Genomic DNA, 17,073 nt, shown 5'->3' with positions numbered 1-17,073 from the left:
GTCAGTTAAATAAAGCACATAGCTCTTTCAAGTAGATATCCTACAGACCTTTGATATTTTTATTTGTTTACTATCATAGTATAAATGATCTATCATAGAAAATAGTTGAATTCTTGGATATTTTTACTGAGGAAAGAACCACAGAAGCAGAAGAAACACTTTTGAATATAAATTTATGTTCTCATTTCTCTACCAGGTTCCCTTTTTTGGTCCACTCTTTGATGGTGCTATTGTGAATGGGAAGGTTCTACCCATTATGGTTCGAGCAACCGCTATAAATGCAAGCCGTGCTCTAAAATCGTTGATTCCATTATATCAAAACTTGTATCCTTTTTTTAAACAGTATGGTTTCTACTCTAATGTATGCCTACTTTCCAAGGTATGTATTTCTTATTTCTGAAGACTTTTTAGTTAGTTCCAGTTTCTTTGTTTGTTTGTTTGTTTGTTTTTGGTGGTACTGGGGGTGGAACCCAGGGGCTTTCTACCTCCGGGCTATACTCCCAGACCCATTTATCTTTTATTAGAAACAGGGTCTCACTAAGTTGCTGAGAGCCTCACTAAGTAGCTGAGGCTGGCTTCGAACCTGCATGATCCTCCTGTCTCAGCCTCCCAAGCGCAGGGATTACAAGCGTGCGCCACCACACCCGGCTTGTTTGTTTGTTTGTAGTGCTGGGCATTCTACCTCCAAGCTACACCCCAGCCCTATTTTTATTCTTTATTTTGAAACAGGGTCTCACTAAGTTGCAGAGGGCCTCACTAAGTAGCTGAGGCTGGCCCCGAACCCAGATCCTTCTGTCTCAGCCTCTCAAATGTTGGGATTACAAGTGTGCACCACCATGCCCTGCTCAGCTCATGTTTATTGACAAATGGGTGGAGTTCCTCCCAGTGATTGAGTGGTTATGATATTTCAGTGATGTATCTTCTTCGTTTTTTTTTTGTTGTTGTTGTTGTTTTTTTGTTTTTTGTTTTTTGTTTTTTGTTTTTTGTTTTTTTGGTGGTACTGGGGTTCCTGGAAGCCCTTCTACCTCCAAGCTACACTCCCCAGACCTATTTTTACATTTTTATTTGGAAACAGGGTCTCCTAAGCCAGCGTGCATGGCTGGCTTCGAACCTGCGTGATCCTCCTGCCTCTGCCTCCCAAGCACAGGGATTACAAGCGTGCGCCACCACACCCGCGTTAATCTTTTGGTTAGTTAATTACATTATTTGCCTTGCATTATACCGCTCTAGAGGTACAAAAATAACCAAATGGTCATTGCAAAGAATTCAGTCTAGTTGAGGAAACATTGTTTTCAGTATATGTGCTTTTATAGAGATACATGCAGCATGTATTCTATCAAGGGGCCTCTTACTCAGCTGGAAGGGATACTATCATCAGGAGACATTTCTGACAATTGTAAGGATTATATCAATCTTGAAAGACAAATAAGAGTTAATCAGATTGATGAGATTAAGAAGAGCCTTCCTAATACAGGGAACAACACAAACAGAAACGTGGAGGTATGAGAGTTAATGCAGTGCCTAAGAATGGAGCTTCTGGAGCCAGATTGTATGGACTCAAATTCTGGCTTTCCTTAATTATATATCCTTGGTCATGTTATTTAACTTTTACAAGCTTTAATTTACTTATTTGTTACTTGAGAATGGTGATAATATCTACCTGTATTATGAGAACTGACAGTGACTCATTATGTGTAAAGCACACAGTATGCACAAATTTTTAAATTATTTTCTGATACTCCTTTCTAAAGTGAAGTTGTATTTTTATACATTTTTTTACTGTCAACATGATTAACATTATTATTAGTGACACTATAACGCACCAATAAATGCATATTAAAAAAATATTTCATTGTTGCCAGGCATAGTGGTGATCCTGTAATCACAGTATTTGGGAGGCTGAGACAAGAGAATCATGTGTTCAAGGCCAACCTCAGCAATATAGTGAGACCCTGTTTATTCAAAATTTTTTTTAAAAAGGGGGGTTGGGGGTATATCTCAGAGATAGAATGCCTCTAGATTCAGTCCCTAGTACCCCCCCAAATAAAATTCATTGTTATTTTCCTCTTAACATAATAAACTACAAATTTTAAGATTTAAAGGGGGACCTTTTTTAAAAAATGTGCTCCATTCTACATGAAATGGATTTATAACTTGGTAGTCTGCCACATATGTTTTCTTCTTTTGGTGAAACTACTTAAGTACTCTTATTCCTATACAATTCTTCATACATTCTGACACTCTAAAATGAAATTACATATGGGTCATTGTGGTACAATGATAAATATTAATGACATTTATATAGCACTTTTTATTTGTGACATATCTTCACTCACTGTAGGTTGAAAACCTCCGATTTGAAATTGTTACTAATGAAATGATAAGAATTTAGGAACTTTGTGTTGTTAAACATATAATTTGGAATACGCATCTGTAGGCCCAACTACTTGCAAGGCTGAGGCGAGAAGATTGCTTGAGCCCCACAAGTTTGAAGCCAACCTGGACAAGGTAGTAAGACCCCATCTTTAAAAAAAAAAAAAAAAAGATAAGAAATAGACTTTAAACTGGGAGAAATCCAGCAGAGATCTACAAAGTGGCAAGAAATTTCAGTGGACAAATTCAGTGAGTAAGTAGTATAGAAATTGAGCAAGTGAGTTCAGTGTGGGGGGATTGAACCCAGGGACATTCTACCTCTGAATTATACCTGCAGCTCTTTTGTGTGTGCGTGGGAGGGGTACTGAGGGTTGAACTCGGGTTACATCCCCCGCCCTACTTCTGAAACAGGCTCTCACTAAGTTGTTGGAGGGCCTCACTAAGTGTCTGAGGCTGAGACTGGCCATGAACCTGGTATCCTCCTGTCTCTGCCTCCCAACTACTGGAATTACAAGCGTGCATCACCATACCCAGTTTATTTTTTATTTTGAAACAGGGTGTTTCTGAGTTGGTAAGACTGGCGTCCATACTATGATCCTCCTATCTTAGACTCTCAAGAACTGGGCAACTCATGTGCCACTATGCCCCCACATGTGTTAATTTTCTGTATCACTTGCCTGACTATGCAGTCTATTGGTTGTTTTTGAAGATTGTTTTGAAAACTGTGTGGTGGTCTGTTTATTGTTTTTGAAGCATTCAGGAAGGTTTACTCAAGTAGGAAGACCTTTTAGTGGTTTTTGTGAACACTACTGAGCTACCCAAAAGTCAGGACCATTTCCATTACTTTGGGGGCCTGGAATCTTGAAAGTCACCTCACCCAGATGTGATTGATTCATTCAACCCATAAGCACAGCTTTCATTTTTTCTTTTTTTAAAATTATCTCATGTGTTTTATTACAGTAACACAAAACTAACATCTTTTATTCTGGATAAATATCAAAGTCACTGGCTTCTAGGAGGTAGGCTCAATATTTTATAAAATATGATGAAAACTAAAATGGGATTTAACAAAAATTGACAGATGGGGTGAATAATTCCAGCTTGTCTGATTTACAAAAGCGCTCCTAAATAGTATATTCCGGTTTGTCACATACTTTTTCGGTATAGATATGAGTAAGTTTATTTTATGTGCCTCGGTTTTCTCACCTGTAAGAAAGGAATAATTATAGTACTTAGCTCATGGGTGCTGTGAGTATTTAAGTTAACAGTTCCTGGCACATAGTAACTTCTATAGAAATATGAATCATTGTGGGGTTTTTTTGTGGGGGGGGGGGTACTGGGGTTCCTGGAAGCCCTTCTACCTCCGGGCTACACTCCCAGACCTGTTTTTTATGTTTTTCTTTGGAGACAGGGTCTCTTAAGCCAGTACGGCTGGCTTCGAACCTGCGCGATCCTCCTGTCTGCCTCCCAAGCACGGGGATTACAAGCGTGCGCCACCATGCCCGGCAATCATTGTGTTATTATTATTCTTTTTTTTTATGTGTGGTACTAGAGATGAAACCCAGAAGCATTCTGCCTCTGAGCTACACACCCAGCCCTATTTTTTTTTTAATTCTTTATTTTGAAACAGAGTCTCACTGAGTTGCATAGGGTCTCTCTAAGTAGCTGAGGCTATTCACGAACCGTGATCCTCCTGTCTCATCCTCTCAAATGCTGGGATTACAAGCATGCATCACCATGCCTGGCTATTATTATTCTTTTTTAAGAGAATATTATTGAAGTACTAGACAGAGTCCAGGGACAGAAACGTAGCAAGAACCTAGTCAATTTAAAATAAATTGTAGATAAAAAGTAAAAATTATAGATAAAAAGTAAAAATTAAAAAATCAGACCCTTGATGTAAATATCAATTTACACAATCAAAATAGTAACTGGTTCACAATAGTGAAATTTTCAGACAACTCTGGGCTATATTTAGTTCTACCACCTATTCTGAGGTCTTGCTACTCAAACCCCAGACCCACAACAGCAGCAACACCTCAACCTGGCCACCTATTGGAAGTGTAGAATCTTGGCAAGCACTCCACCTCTGTGGACTGCATCCTAATCTACATCTTCACACAGTCTCCAGGGAATTTGTGTGCCTTTTAAAGTTGGAAAAGTCCTGCTTGATGATCGTCCTGAGAGTTGAGCATGTGTACGTCAAATGAAAAAGACCTCATTCTTTATAAAGAATAAGCACAGCTTTCCATTTTTAAAGTTTTTACACCACAAGCCTTCTTAGGAATTTTAGGGGCTGAGGATATAGTTCATTGGTAGAGTGCTAGTCTGGCATGTATGAGGCCCTGGTTCTCTCCCTGATACCACAAAAAAGAAAAAAGAAAAGACTTTCAGCTCCACTTCCCATATACAGTATTTTCTATAAAATACAGTATTTTATACAATATACAGTATTTTGTACAGAGAAAGGTATTTAATGACAAATCCTCCCTTCTCTAACTTTATTTTATTTCTTGTTGTACTGGGAATTGAACCCAGGAATATTCTATCTCTGACATGCACATCCAGCCATATTTTTATTTTTTATTTTTATTTTGAAACTAAGTTGCTGAGGGCTTGGCTAAGATGCTGAGTCTGGCCATGAGCCTACGATCCTTCTATCTCAGACTCCCAAATACAGGATTATAGGTGTGTACAACTGCACCCAACTCTTTTCTAACTTTTAATTCTGATTTTCATCTCATTGCAATACTTTCATAAAAGTCTTGTGGTCTTAATTTATTTCTTGGAATATACTTTTTGGTTTGCTGTGTCCTGGTGTCTGTAAAAAGGTAGATAATCATATGTGAATATACAGATTAGTACCTATAGAATTATTTTATCCACACTGTTAGCTTCATGGAAGATATCTACTTTCTGACCTTTACCTTTTTTACAGTTCACCTGGATCCTATCATTCATTCAGAGGTTAATTTCACTTAAGGTACAATTGAAAGCAAAGCACAGAAGTGAATATGTAAGAGTTTGCACTTTTCCTGTGTTTAATATTTAAAAATGCCTTAAATCAAGCCGGGCGTGTTGGCGCACGCTTGTAATCCCAGCATTTAGGAGGCTGATACAGGAGGATCATGGTTCACAGACAGCCTCAGCTACTTAGTGAGGCACTCCATAATTTAGTGAGACCCTATTTCAAAATAAATAATAAAAAACAGGGCAGGGAGTGTAGCTCGGTGGTCGAATGTCCCTGGGTTCCATCCCCAGACCCGCAAAAAATTTTTTTTTTATTTAAAAAATATATAAAAATGCCTTAAATCTTTTTAGAAAATGCAGAACTCTGCCTCTTGTGTCATAAAACAGGGACTCAGTTTATTAAGCAAACACAAACTTTTTTTTCTTAGCTGTACCCCCAGCTCTATTTTTTTATTTTATTTATTTATTTTATTTTATTTATTTATTTATTTATTTTGGTGGTACCGGGGTTCCTGGAAACCCGGGCTACACTCCCAGACACCTGTTTTTTTGTTTGTTTGTTTGTTTGTTTTTAATTTGGAAATAGGGTCTCAAGCCAGCGAGGCTGGCTTCGAACCTGCGCGATCCTCCTGTCTCCGCCTCCCAAGCGCGGGGATTACAAGCGTGCACCACCATGCCCGGCTTATTTTTTACTTTGAAATAGATTCTCGCTAAGTTGCTGGTGCTGGCCACAATCCTTCAATCTTCCTGTCTCAGCCTCCCAAGTATTGGGATTATAGGCATGTGCCACCATGCCCAGCTCAAACACAAACTTTCTCAACTTGTGAAACAAGCAATATTTAAGATGCACACCTCACCAAAAAGTAAAAAGGAAAAAAAAATGCAAAATTAACAATGTTGGGGATATGGATTATTTTTCTTTATGCCCAAGTTTATATTCTATTTCAAATTTCACATTACATTAAAGGTATGAAAGCTGGGTTTACAGTAGGTAAATGAAAACTTTAACTTGACCTCCTCTAATCTTGACCTCCTGTAATCATGGTCAAGTCACAGAATCTTTTTTTCTTTTTTCTTTTTGTGGTGCTAGGAATTTTGTGTGTGAGTGTGTGGTGTCAGGGATTTTTGGGGGAGGGGAGCACAGGGGGTGGAACCCAGGGGCTTTTCTACTTCTGGGCTATACTCCCAGACCTATTTTATACTTTATTTGGAAACAGGGTCTCACCAAGTTGCTGAGAGCCTCATTAAGTAGCTGAGGCTGGCTTCGAACCTGCGCGATCCTCCTGTCTCAGCCTCTCAAGCGCTAGAATTACAAGTGTGTACCACCATGTCCGGCTTTTGCCAGGGATTGAACCAAGCATCTCAAGCAGGCTAATCAAGTGCTCTACCACTGAACGACACTGCTAGCCCAAGTCACAGAATCTTTAAATCTTATTTTCTTCATCTATAAAAAAAATGCGAGTAAGCTGGGTGTGGTGGCCCACACTTGTAATCTCAGCATTTGGGAGGCTGATACAGGAGGATCATGGTTCGCAGACAGCCTCAGCTACTTAGTGAGGCCTTTTGCAACTCAGTGAGATCTTGTTTCAAACAAAAGAATAAAAAATAGGGCTGGAGGTGTCTTTTGGAGTTAGAATGCCCTTGTGTTCCATCCCCAGTACTGGGGGGGAAAAAAAATGGTAGTAGCCATCTCAGAATTGTGACAATTAAGTAAGATCAGTGAATTTGGAGGTACTTAGTAAATGTAGTAAATTGCATTATTTTGAGCAATGATTCATTCTTTTATGGTGTAGGTTGTTGTCAAATAAAAGAACTTCACACAACACTAAGGAATTGCCTTGGTTTGGAAGCCATAGAAAATTGTTTTTCTGTACTATTTAATTATATTTGTTCATTTGCATCCATAAGTTTCATATTCTTTTTTTTTGGGGGGGGATGGTACTGGGGGTGGAACCCAGAGGCTTTCTACTTCCGGGCTATACTCCCAGACCCATTTTATATTTTATTTGGAAACAGGGTCTCACTAAGTTGCTTAGACCCTCACTAAGTAGCTGAGGCTGGCTTCGAACCTGCGCAATCTTCCTGTCTCAGCCTCCCAAGCACAGGGATTACAAGTGTGTGCCACCACGCCCGGCATAAGTTTCACATTCTAAAATTCAACTATGGATGAAAATACTTGGGAAAAATAAGACTTTTTTGTCATAATTCCCTAAACAATACAGTGCAACAGCTATTCACATAGCATTTGCAGCCATGTAGATATTACTATGCGTAATCTGAAGATGATTTAAAGGATACAGAATGATCACCTTGGTTTTATGCAAATACTACACCATTTTCTATGAGAAACTTGAGCATCCACAGATTTTTGGTGTCCAGGAGGGTCCCCTACAGATAAGGAGAGATAACTGTTTATAATTGTAGATACTCCTATCTTTTATTAATCTGAAAAACATGTAGTTCTCATTCATACACATGCACAAAATTTCTAATTCGTAAGGTTGGGTAACAATGACTTCTTACAGATAACATTACTTGATTTTTAAATGAAAGTTTAATAATTTATAACTAGACATTTGTATTTTAAGATGTTTAAATATAGGAACATCTATTTCATTTTAAACAACAAATGCCAGTTTCCAAAATATAATGTATAAAACTTTTAAATGCATGCTTATGACAAAACCATATTAAGTTATCATTGAGGAGAAAATTTGCATTTTAAAACAGATCAATATTCTTAACAACAGGAATTGAGATAGAAGTAAGCTTTAAAAAGTACTAGAGTTAATACTTTAATCCTCATAAAAGAAATGAAGGAGTAAAAAATGTAATAAACTTAATTATATTTGGATAATTATATTACTGGATCAGTTATTTTATGCCCAATAAGAGTACCCACTAAGATTCCACAGCATAAATTGTGCTATTTATGGTCATTAAATACAGTTTAAATTTTATCCAAGGAACATCTTCTGTAACTATGAATCTAATGTTGTTCACTAAATGAGGACAATATTGATTGTCATATGCTGCCCAAATCGATCATGCTGGCAGCCAGAATTACAGTAATCTGTTAGTATTGATGACTGTCTTTCAAGCTTTGAAACCTCTCCTTTACTTCACTTGTCGTTTCTTGCATTACTTATACTTGAAAAGCATTTTCATGCAACCTCTGATTTTGTCAGCTAGGGGGTTTTTTTTCCCCCTAAGCTCATTTTATTGGTTTGATCGCAATTAGAATTAAATTGCAACACTGGAGAAGGAAGCAGGCAGCTTCTAGGTAGCCACAGGACCAGGGAGTATTTTAGATTTATTAGTGCATCGTAATTATACATGATAGTGAGATTTACAGTGATACATTCATATATGCACATAACATTTGGTCTGTTTCTTTCCCCATTCCTCCCTTTGGCATTTGAAATTTGATCTTAGTCATCATTTATTACCTGGAAAGAACATTGGGAGGGTTTTTTTGTTTTTGTTTTGTGGTACTGGGGATGGAACCTAGGGGCATTCTACCTCTGAGCTATACCCCAGCCCTATTTTTCCTTCTTTATTTTGAAACAGTGTCTCACTTAGCTGCAAAGGGCCTCACTAAGTAGCTGAGGCTGGCCACAAACCACTATCCTCCCATATCAGCCTCCCAAATTCTGGGATTACAAATGTGCACCACCATGCCCAGCAGAATGTTGCAGTTTTATTATTTGTATTTTATAGTAAGAATAATTCCAAAGCATTAATTTCATGTCCCCTTACCCATTGTAGCTCTATTCCTTAAATAAAAAATTTGAGCCCGGGCATGGTGGTACATATCTATAATCCCAGTACTTGGGAGGCTGAGACAAGAAGAATGCAGGTTCAAAGCCAGCAGGCCTAAGTATTTAGTAGTCCTTCAGCAACTTAGTCAGTCCTTGTTTCAAAATAAAAGGGATTGGGGGTGTAGCCCAGAGGTAGAAAAGCCCTGGGCTCAATCCCTAGTGCAAAAAAATTCCTCCCCGCATTGGGGTTGAACTCAGAGGTATTCTATCTCTGAACTATACCCCTGTCCTTTTTATTTTGTTTTATTTTATAGGGTTCTCTAGTTGCTTGAAAATCTTTCCAAGACTGTCTTTGAACCTGCAATCCTCTTGTCTCAGCCTTCCAAGTACTGGAATTATATGCACGTACCACCACACTTGGCTGTTTCTTTTTTAATGTGAGATTTACATGTAGAAATTTCAGAAGTTACAGTATATAATCATGTTGTATTAGGGTTCTTAGAGAAACTGAACCAATAGAATGTGTATAGAGTCGTCCCTTTCTATCCCTTGGGTATAGGTTCAGGACCCCTGAGGATACTGAAGTCTTCAGATGCTCAAGCTCTTTATATTAAATGGTGTAGCTGGCGTGGTGGCACATGCCTCTGATCCCACTCCTCGGGAAACAGACATAAGGATCGCAGGCTGGAGACCAGCTTCAGCAAGTAGTGACACCAGTCAGCCTGCTGAGCCCTGTCTCCACAAAAGAAATAATGAAGGTAGAATGCCTCTGGGTTCAATCCCCAGTACCACAAAAAAATTTAAATGGTGTAATATTTGCCCATAATTATATACATTCTCATGTATACTTCACTTCATAAATCTTTATACATTATTGATGAGGGAGTGATGACAAGGAAAAAATGTCTGTACATGTTCAGTAGAAACACAATTTTTCCGTATGTTTTTGATCCCAAGTTAGTTGCATACACCTATGTAGAATCCACAGAGCTGGATAGTACCCATGGTGAGGAAGGAAGGTTTATTTTAATCATTTACACAGTAGAAGTAGTAAATATTTTGATAGGAATGCGAACACTAATGTGATGGCAATCTTGTCTTTATAAAGGGTACAGTTTGATAAGAAGGGAGTAATAAGTATATTGATAAAGATAAAATGAAATATTATAGTAGAATAATAGATAAAATGATATGTAAATTCCAAGGAAGAAGAAATTTGTTTGAAATAAGGTCAGGAGAGAATATATAGAAAATCTTAGTCTTAAAGTGTAGAGTTTGAGTAGGTAGACTGTAACATGTATTATAATTTTTAAAATTTATAGCTTGGAGAAGCCAGGTACAGTGATGCACACTTACAATCTTACTACTTGGGAGGCTGAGACAGGAGAATCACAGGTTTGTGGCTAACCTACTTAGTGAGGCCTTCTGCAACTCAGTAAGATCTTGTTTCAAAACAAAGAAAAAAAAACTAGGGCTGGGGTGCAACTCGGAGGTATAATGTCCCTGGGTTCCATCCCAAGTAACACTAATAACACACACACACACACACACACACACACACACACACACACACACACAGAGTTTGGGGCTTTGTGTGTCGGTGTATATGTAATATTCTGAAACATGCAGTATAAAGGATAACACAAATAATGATATTTCTTTTGGGGGTACTGGGGATTGAATCTAAGAGTATTCTACCTCCAGGTTATACCCCAGCACTTTTTTTTTTTTTTTTTCTAATTAGATATCACTAAGTTTCTGAAAATCTCACTAGGTGGCTGAAGCTGGTCTCGAACCAGTGATTCTCCTGTTTTAGCCTTCCAAGCACTGGGATTACAGGTGGGCACCACCACGCCCTGTTTAAATGACATCTTTAAAGGATACTTTATGCCTAGATTTAATATTCTTTTCTACCACAGCCAATATTATTTGATTTCTTCTAATCTGTTTAGATTGACTTTTTCTTAAATGACAGAATTGGGTTTCTGTTTAACTTTATCAGACAAATTACCAGAAGTCAATGATCATTCTTCAATTAGTCACAGTTTGTTATCCCTGCAGTTCTACTACTCAAATGTAAAGAACCTGTTGCAAAGTATGAGCGCCAAAACTAAATGAAATGTAATTGATTGGCTCCACTAATGTGGTTGCCTTTCATTATGATAGGACATTATAAAACCTCTTAGGGGGCCCATCAATATTGCTGCCATTTCATGTTAGAAGAAAATGAGTTTCTTGAGACATGGTATAATTTTAGGTATCTACTGTCTTTTGTAGATCATTTTCTCAGAAGATAACATCAATAAGTATGGGTATCCTTGATGTAATCTGTAAAAAGAAGATAATGGTACAAAACTCAGGATTGGTATAAGGATTAAATGAAATTGTCCACATGAAGCACTAAGCAGTCTGTCTGTCATATTTAACAGCAGCTCAGCAAATAGTAACTACAAGGTGGTTGATGATATTATTATCCTCTATATTGACGTTGGAATATTCTAAAACACAAACCTAAGTATACTAAAAGACGTATAATGGCTGTTGCCTGCTTATTGGAACAGATATACATATGTTGACAACGGCAAGTAATTTCTTTTTCTCTGACCCCTTCAGCTTTATATCTCTCACATAGTTTTGTCAGACATATCTGTGCTGCTCCTCAGCTCTGCTCCTCTTCCTTGCAGTCATTACCACCACACTGACACCCAGGACACTCTATGTGTGTCCCCCATGTTCACTTTATCTCGAGTGCCTTTTTCTTCAAGTCCATGTCTTTACTCCAAGAATTCCCACCTCTACTCTTTTCTACCTAATGTATGCATTCTTCATGCTTGAGTAAAATATCTTTTAGGGAGAAACAAAATTATTCCTTCACTAAGCAAAACTATTGTTCACATTGCCTCAGAGCATCTTGTTATGGTACTTACCACGCGTGCACACTTGTTAACAAGTCTTAGCCTACTTTTGTCACAACTCCCAGTGCAGTGTGTCATAGGCCAGGCACTGCAAAGGGATGAATTCTTAATTTCTTTCTCTCTTTAACAAAAAAATTTTACTCACTTGCTAGTGTACTTTAAAAGTTCACTTGTATTTTTATTACCTGTGCTTTTAAGTTTATGATTAGTGTAGATTTTTTAAAGAATGTCCCAAATCACTGCCGGGCGTGGTGGCACACGCTTGTAATCCCCGCGCTTGGGAGGCAGAGACAGGAGGATTGCGCAGGTTCGAAGCCAGTCGCGCGCACTGGCTTAGGAGACCCTGTTTCTAAATAAAAATATAAAAAAATAGGTCTGGGAGTGTAGCCCAGAGGTAGAAGGGCTTCCAGGAACCCCAGTACCACCAAAAAAAAAAAAAAAAGAATGTCCCAAATCAGTCGGATGGTGGCACACGCTTGTAATCCTCGCACTTGGGAGGCAGAGACAGGAGGATCGTGCAGGTTCAAAGCCAGCCACGCTGGCTTAAGAGACCCTGTTTCCAAATAAAAATATAAAATAGGCCGCCGGGCATGGTGGCGCACGCTTATAATCCCCTCGCATGGGAGGCAGAGACAGGAGGATCGCGCAGGTTCAAAGCCAGCCTCATACTGGCTTAAGAGACCCTGTTTCCAAATAAAAATATTAAAAAAAAATAGGTGTCTGGGAGTATAGCCCGGAGGTAGAAGGGTTTCCAGGAACCCCAGTACCACCACATATATATATATATATGTATGTATGTCTGGGATTGTAGGATTGTAGCCCGGAGAAGGGTTTCCAGGAACCCCATTACCAAAAAAAAAAAAAAAAAGAATGTCCCAAATCTTTTTTTTTAGTAACTTAGAATTTTTAGTTTGTATTAAAACTTGGCTATAACTAAAGAGCTTGTTGAGCAGTTAAAAAGAGAAAGCCTAGGACCTGAAGAAATCACCTCTTGACACAGGAATAAGCCAGAGTGGCACACACATAAAAATTTTATAATTTGACTGGATAATCAGTACACACACATATACATATATACATATACATATGTATATATATACATATGTATATGTATATGTGTGTGTATGTATGTATGTGTGTGTGTGTGTATATATATAACGGTACTGAGGATGGAATTCAGAGGCATTCTGCCTCCAAGCTACACCCCCAGCCTATTTTTTATTCTTTATTTTGAAACAGGGTCTCACTAAGCTGCAGAGGGCCTAAGTAGCTGAAGCCTCAAACCTACGATCCTCCTGTCTTAGCCTCCCAAGTACTGAGATTTCAAGCATGCACCACCACGCCCAGCTAATCAGTATATTTTTAATAAAGGGCATTATTTAGTGGGGATAATTTTCAGAGCTCAGTAGTCAGTCAAGGTAAGGGGAAGGGATAGTGTTAGGGAAAAAAGTCAACTGAGATACCTGAGACTTGATGACAGTGGCAGCTATGTCTTGGAGAGGATGCAGCTTGGTGTCTTCTCCAGAGGAGAGCAGAGCAGACGTTGAGTCTTTCAGGGGCAGGAAAATGGGCACAGAGGCATCAAAGTGTGGTGTTGTCAAGAAATACAAGGAGTTCAAACTAGAAAGATTAGTGACAGATGATGATCCATAAACAGATGAAAAACAGATAATGTAGTCAAACAGAAAGAAAAGCAATATAAACTTGATTTTCTTATTATTTTATTATTTCTACTAAAAATAAAATGGTAGCCAATGTCTAAGGTGAGGGTTCCTCCCGCTTTTGCATACTTTTTACCTGTTGAATGGCAGAATAGTTATAGTTTGAATTTTTCATTTTTTAAAGAAGCCTTTCTAAGTTTGGTTATTGAATATTTTCATAAAGTCTGTTTTTATAATAATTAGTTGAGCAGTAAATGCCAGGCTGATAGCAGTAATAGCTGTCAGTGTTTTTTCTAAGTAGGACTAAGGTTCCTAAATGTTAGATAATATTACACATATTCAGCTTTTTTTTTTTTTTTTTTTTTTGGTGGTGGTACTGGGGTTCCTGGAAGCCCTTCTACCTCCGGGCTACACTCCCAGACCTATTTTTACATTTTTATTTTGGAAACAGGGTCTCCTAAGCCAGCGTGCGTGGCTGGCTTCGAACCTGCGTAATCCTCCTGTCTCTGCCTCCCAAGCGTGGGGATTACAAGCGTGCACCACCACGCCCGGCTTCATATTCAGCATTTTTTAAAAAGTATTTGAGATTTTATATTTCTTTTAATAGGCTCATGATACTCTTCTTGTATAACAGTCCATTCCACGTTTCCTATGAAATTCTTTTCTACATGATTGTGCTTTCACACATTACTATACTTTTCCATGTTCCTGATTAGTAGAGCACATTTATCCTTTTATTATAGGACATTGGCTTCGTGGCAAAGAAAAAAATAGCAAAGGAAAAGAAAACATGAGCACCATCGTTTTGTCAAATCCAGTGTGACAGTATGGCCCACATATGCCAGTCTAGACAGTTGGGTCACATCACTATGCGCCAGAAGGAAGATAGAGGACTCCATCAGGGCATGGACAAACTATTCCCTAAAAATGATCAAACTGACGCTTCTCTCCTTCCATCTTATAACATCTCACCAGTGCTAAAACAGGGGTTTTCCCCTCTGAATCAAAACCCTGTATGTTTGTGTTGGTGATGAAGATACACTACTCACATTAAATTACCATACCTGCTCTATGATGTGCAAATTCAAAAACAACTGTAGATTCAGATACTATTGGGGGATTTCAGAGAGCAAAAAATAAAGGATGTAAAGCTGAAATTAGTTTTTAAACTTGGCATAGGAACTGAAGTGCTTTTGATTCCGTCTGTCCATTTTATTACACACAGGTTTTTGGTACTGAATTTTTAATAAGAAAATAATAGAATTAAAATTAAACTATGGGTCACAAATCTCCCCATTTTCTTCTTAACTGCGTTTCCTCTCACACACTAGTCTACAGCCTATTTAAATCTTAACTTTTGCTTGCCAAACCACTGTTACCGTCCATCTGTTCATGCCAATTGTAAAGAAGGTTCAGCTTTTAGTGAAGCTTTGCATTTCACATAAGGTATGTGAAGTGAAATTTCACAAGGGACATGATGGATCCTGATTCTTAGTGATAAACCTTTGGGGCCATCAGGGTTGGCATATGGTCCAGTATGATATGAAGGCTTGGGTTCCCTGGCTTCACTTCTTTGGCGTGAAGCTGATAAAACCTGGCTCTTGAGTATTATTTCACTGGACACCAATCATGGGCAGCAGGAACTGCCCATTTAACTCTCTGTGGGAAGGAAGCCCAGAGAGCATTCACAATGGTACCATTGTCAAGTTGCAAACTGCTCTGAACAGCTTGACAGCTAAAGAGGAGGGGAAGGGGTTGCTTTACTAATTGCTGTTCAGAAAAAGAGAAGGAACAAAAATAGCTGTTGTAGAACCGATGTTTCTACATTTACTTTCTTGATAGGAGTGTTGACTTTTATTTAGCACATAGCTATCATGAAAAAGAAAGCAAATGAATATATTTAAGCAACCACCTGTAGTAATTGTTTACTAACATGCCATTATGTGTTTTCAGCCCACCAGATTTATGGCAGAGCAAACATCAGTTTTGCTCTGTGATTTTTTTTATGTTTTGATGAAAATAACGTATTTTTATCTCCACAAAAATTTTTACAGTGGAAGTGGATGAAAACTACCATAATTCACATATCAGATAAGGTTGTAAAGTTGGGGTTTTTTTTTTTTTTTTTTGCACTTTGCTTTTTAGAATTCCCGAATAGCATCAGAATACATATAAGCTGTATTAATATAGAAATGTAAATTAGTTTTCTGTGTAACAGTTGCAAGTGTCAAAGTAATCTACTAAAGATAAATTAGCACATCTTAAGGTTAAATACTGTATATATCATTTAAATGAGTCGCTGATAACCATTTTAGTCATGCATGGTTATCTTACTGAATTCTGTGTAGTCTGGATATCTTTAAAAATGTGAGGATTATTTCCTTTTTTATAAAGTGTCGTATGCCCTGATATTTGTGTAGACACTCCTCTTAAGTGGTTTTTCCATTTTCTTCTGGTCAGTCCTGTCAACAGTCATTTGGTCATTCTGGTGCAAAGAAACAATGATCTACAATATTTTTTTTAATTAGAGCTTATTTTCAGCCTCCAGAGATGCTGATCCCACAGTGTATTTTCACAGATGATTCTTTTTTCCAGCTGATATTAAGTTGACTAAATTATAATGCAGTGTTTTAGCTTATGCAGCCAGTCCTTTAATAGAATCAGAGAGAGTAAGATTTTAAGAAAACTTTTTTTAATCTGTAAAATTTTTATAAGTGGGTTGCTTTTGCTGAATTTGGAAAAATTCAAAAGCATGTTTTGTAAAATTAGTAAACATATAAGATTTATTACTGTTCCGTCTCACTGTATTCCCTTAAGTGATTTTAGTAAATGAGCACCAGTGCAGTATTTCAAAACCAGTAATTCATTGAATGCCCATTCTTCCTTTTACTGCAGAATAGATTATATTTAAGTCAAGATTAATGGATAGATTTTGATGTTAAAGTCCAGTGTCTAAGCCTATCATTCCCTAGGGGCATATAGTGCATTAGTTTAAGCCAATATACTGCTTATCATAGATTCTATGACACTGTCTTAAATGACAGTTTGCTGTGCTTTGTTACTACTTACTATGATAATAAAATCACTTTTTGTGTATTCCCAATAATTATAGCATTTAAACAAAATCTTAATTAAATTAGTGCACATTTAGGTAGAGATAACACTTAAGTAATTGTACACTGTAAAATTTTACTTATTTGGGTTTTTCCCATTCTTTTTGCAATCTTTTTACAGGGACCAAGTTCAATATTTGGTTCAAACACATACATTCATTTCTTCAATGTAATCTTTGTTCCCAAAAGGAATAACACAAAGTGATGTATTTCTAAAAGCCCCCAATTTTTTTAAACTCTTAACCTAATACTAATAATTTTGAAGCAGTTCTCTACTGAC

General features: G+C 37.6%; 1 protein-coding gene across 3 annotated transcripts in view; it reads left to right on the top strand.

The window, feature by feature from the left end:
- The window catches only part of RALGAPA1 (Ral GTPase activating protein catalytic subunit alpha 1), a gene marked incomplete at both ends in the record, with an annotated part of 259,063 nt that overhangs the window by 217,370 nt on the left and 24,620 nt on the right, over nucleotides 1–17,073 (top strand). For all 3 annotated transcript variants that reach the window (XM_080708297.1, XM_080708295.1, XM_080708296.1), the window contains one exon: nucleotides 197–324. In XM_080708297.1, the coding sequence (XP_080564423.1) occupies nucleotides 197–324 (128 nt within the window). The remainder of the gene's footprint in view (nucleotides 1–196; nucleotides 325–17,073) is intronic.

The sequence above is a fragment of the Muscardinus avellanarius genome (genome assembly GCF_963383645.1).
Source record: "Muscardinus avellanarius genome assembly, chromosome: 12".
In the NCBI taxonomy this organism is placed as follows: domain Eukaryota; kingdom Metazoa; phylum Chordata; class Mammalia; order Rodentia; family Gliridae; genus Muscardinus; species Muscardinus avellanarius.
The sequence above is the reverse complement of the archived record's forward strand: the minus strand, read 5'-3'. Positions and strand labels throughout refer to the sequence as shown.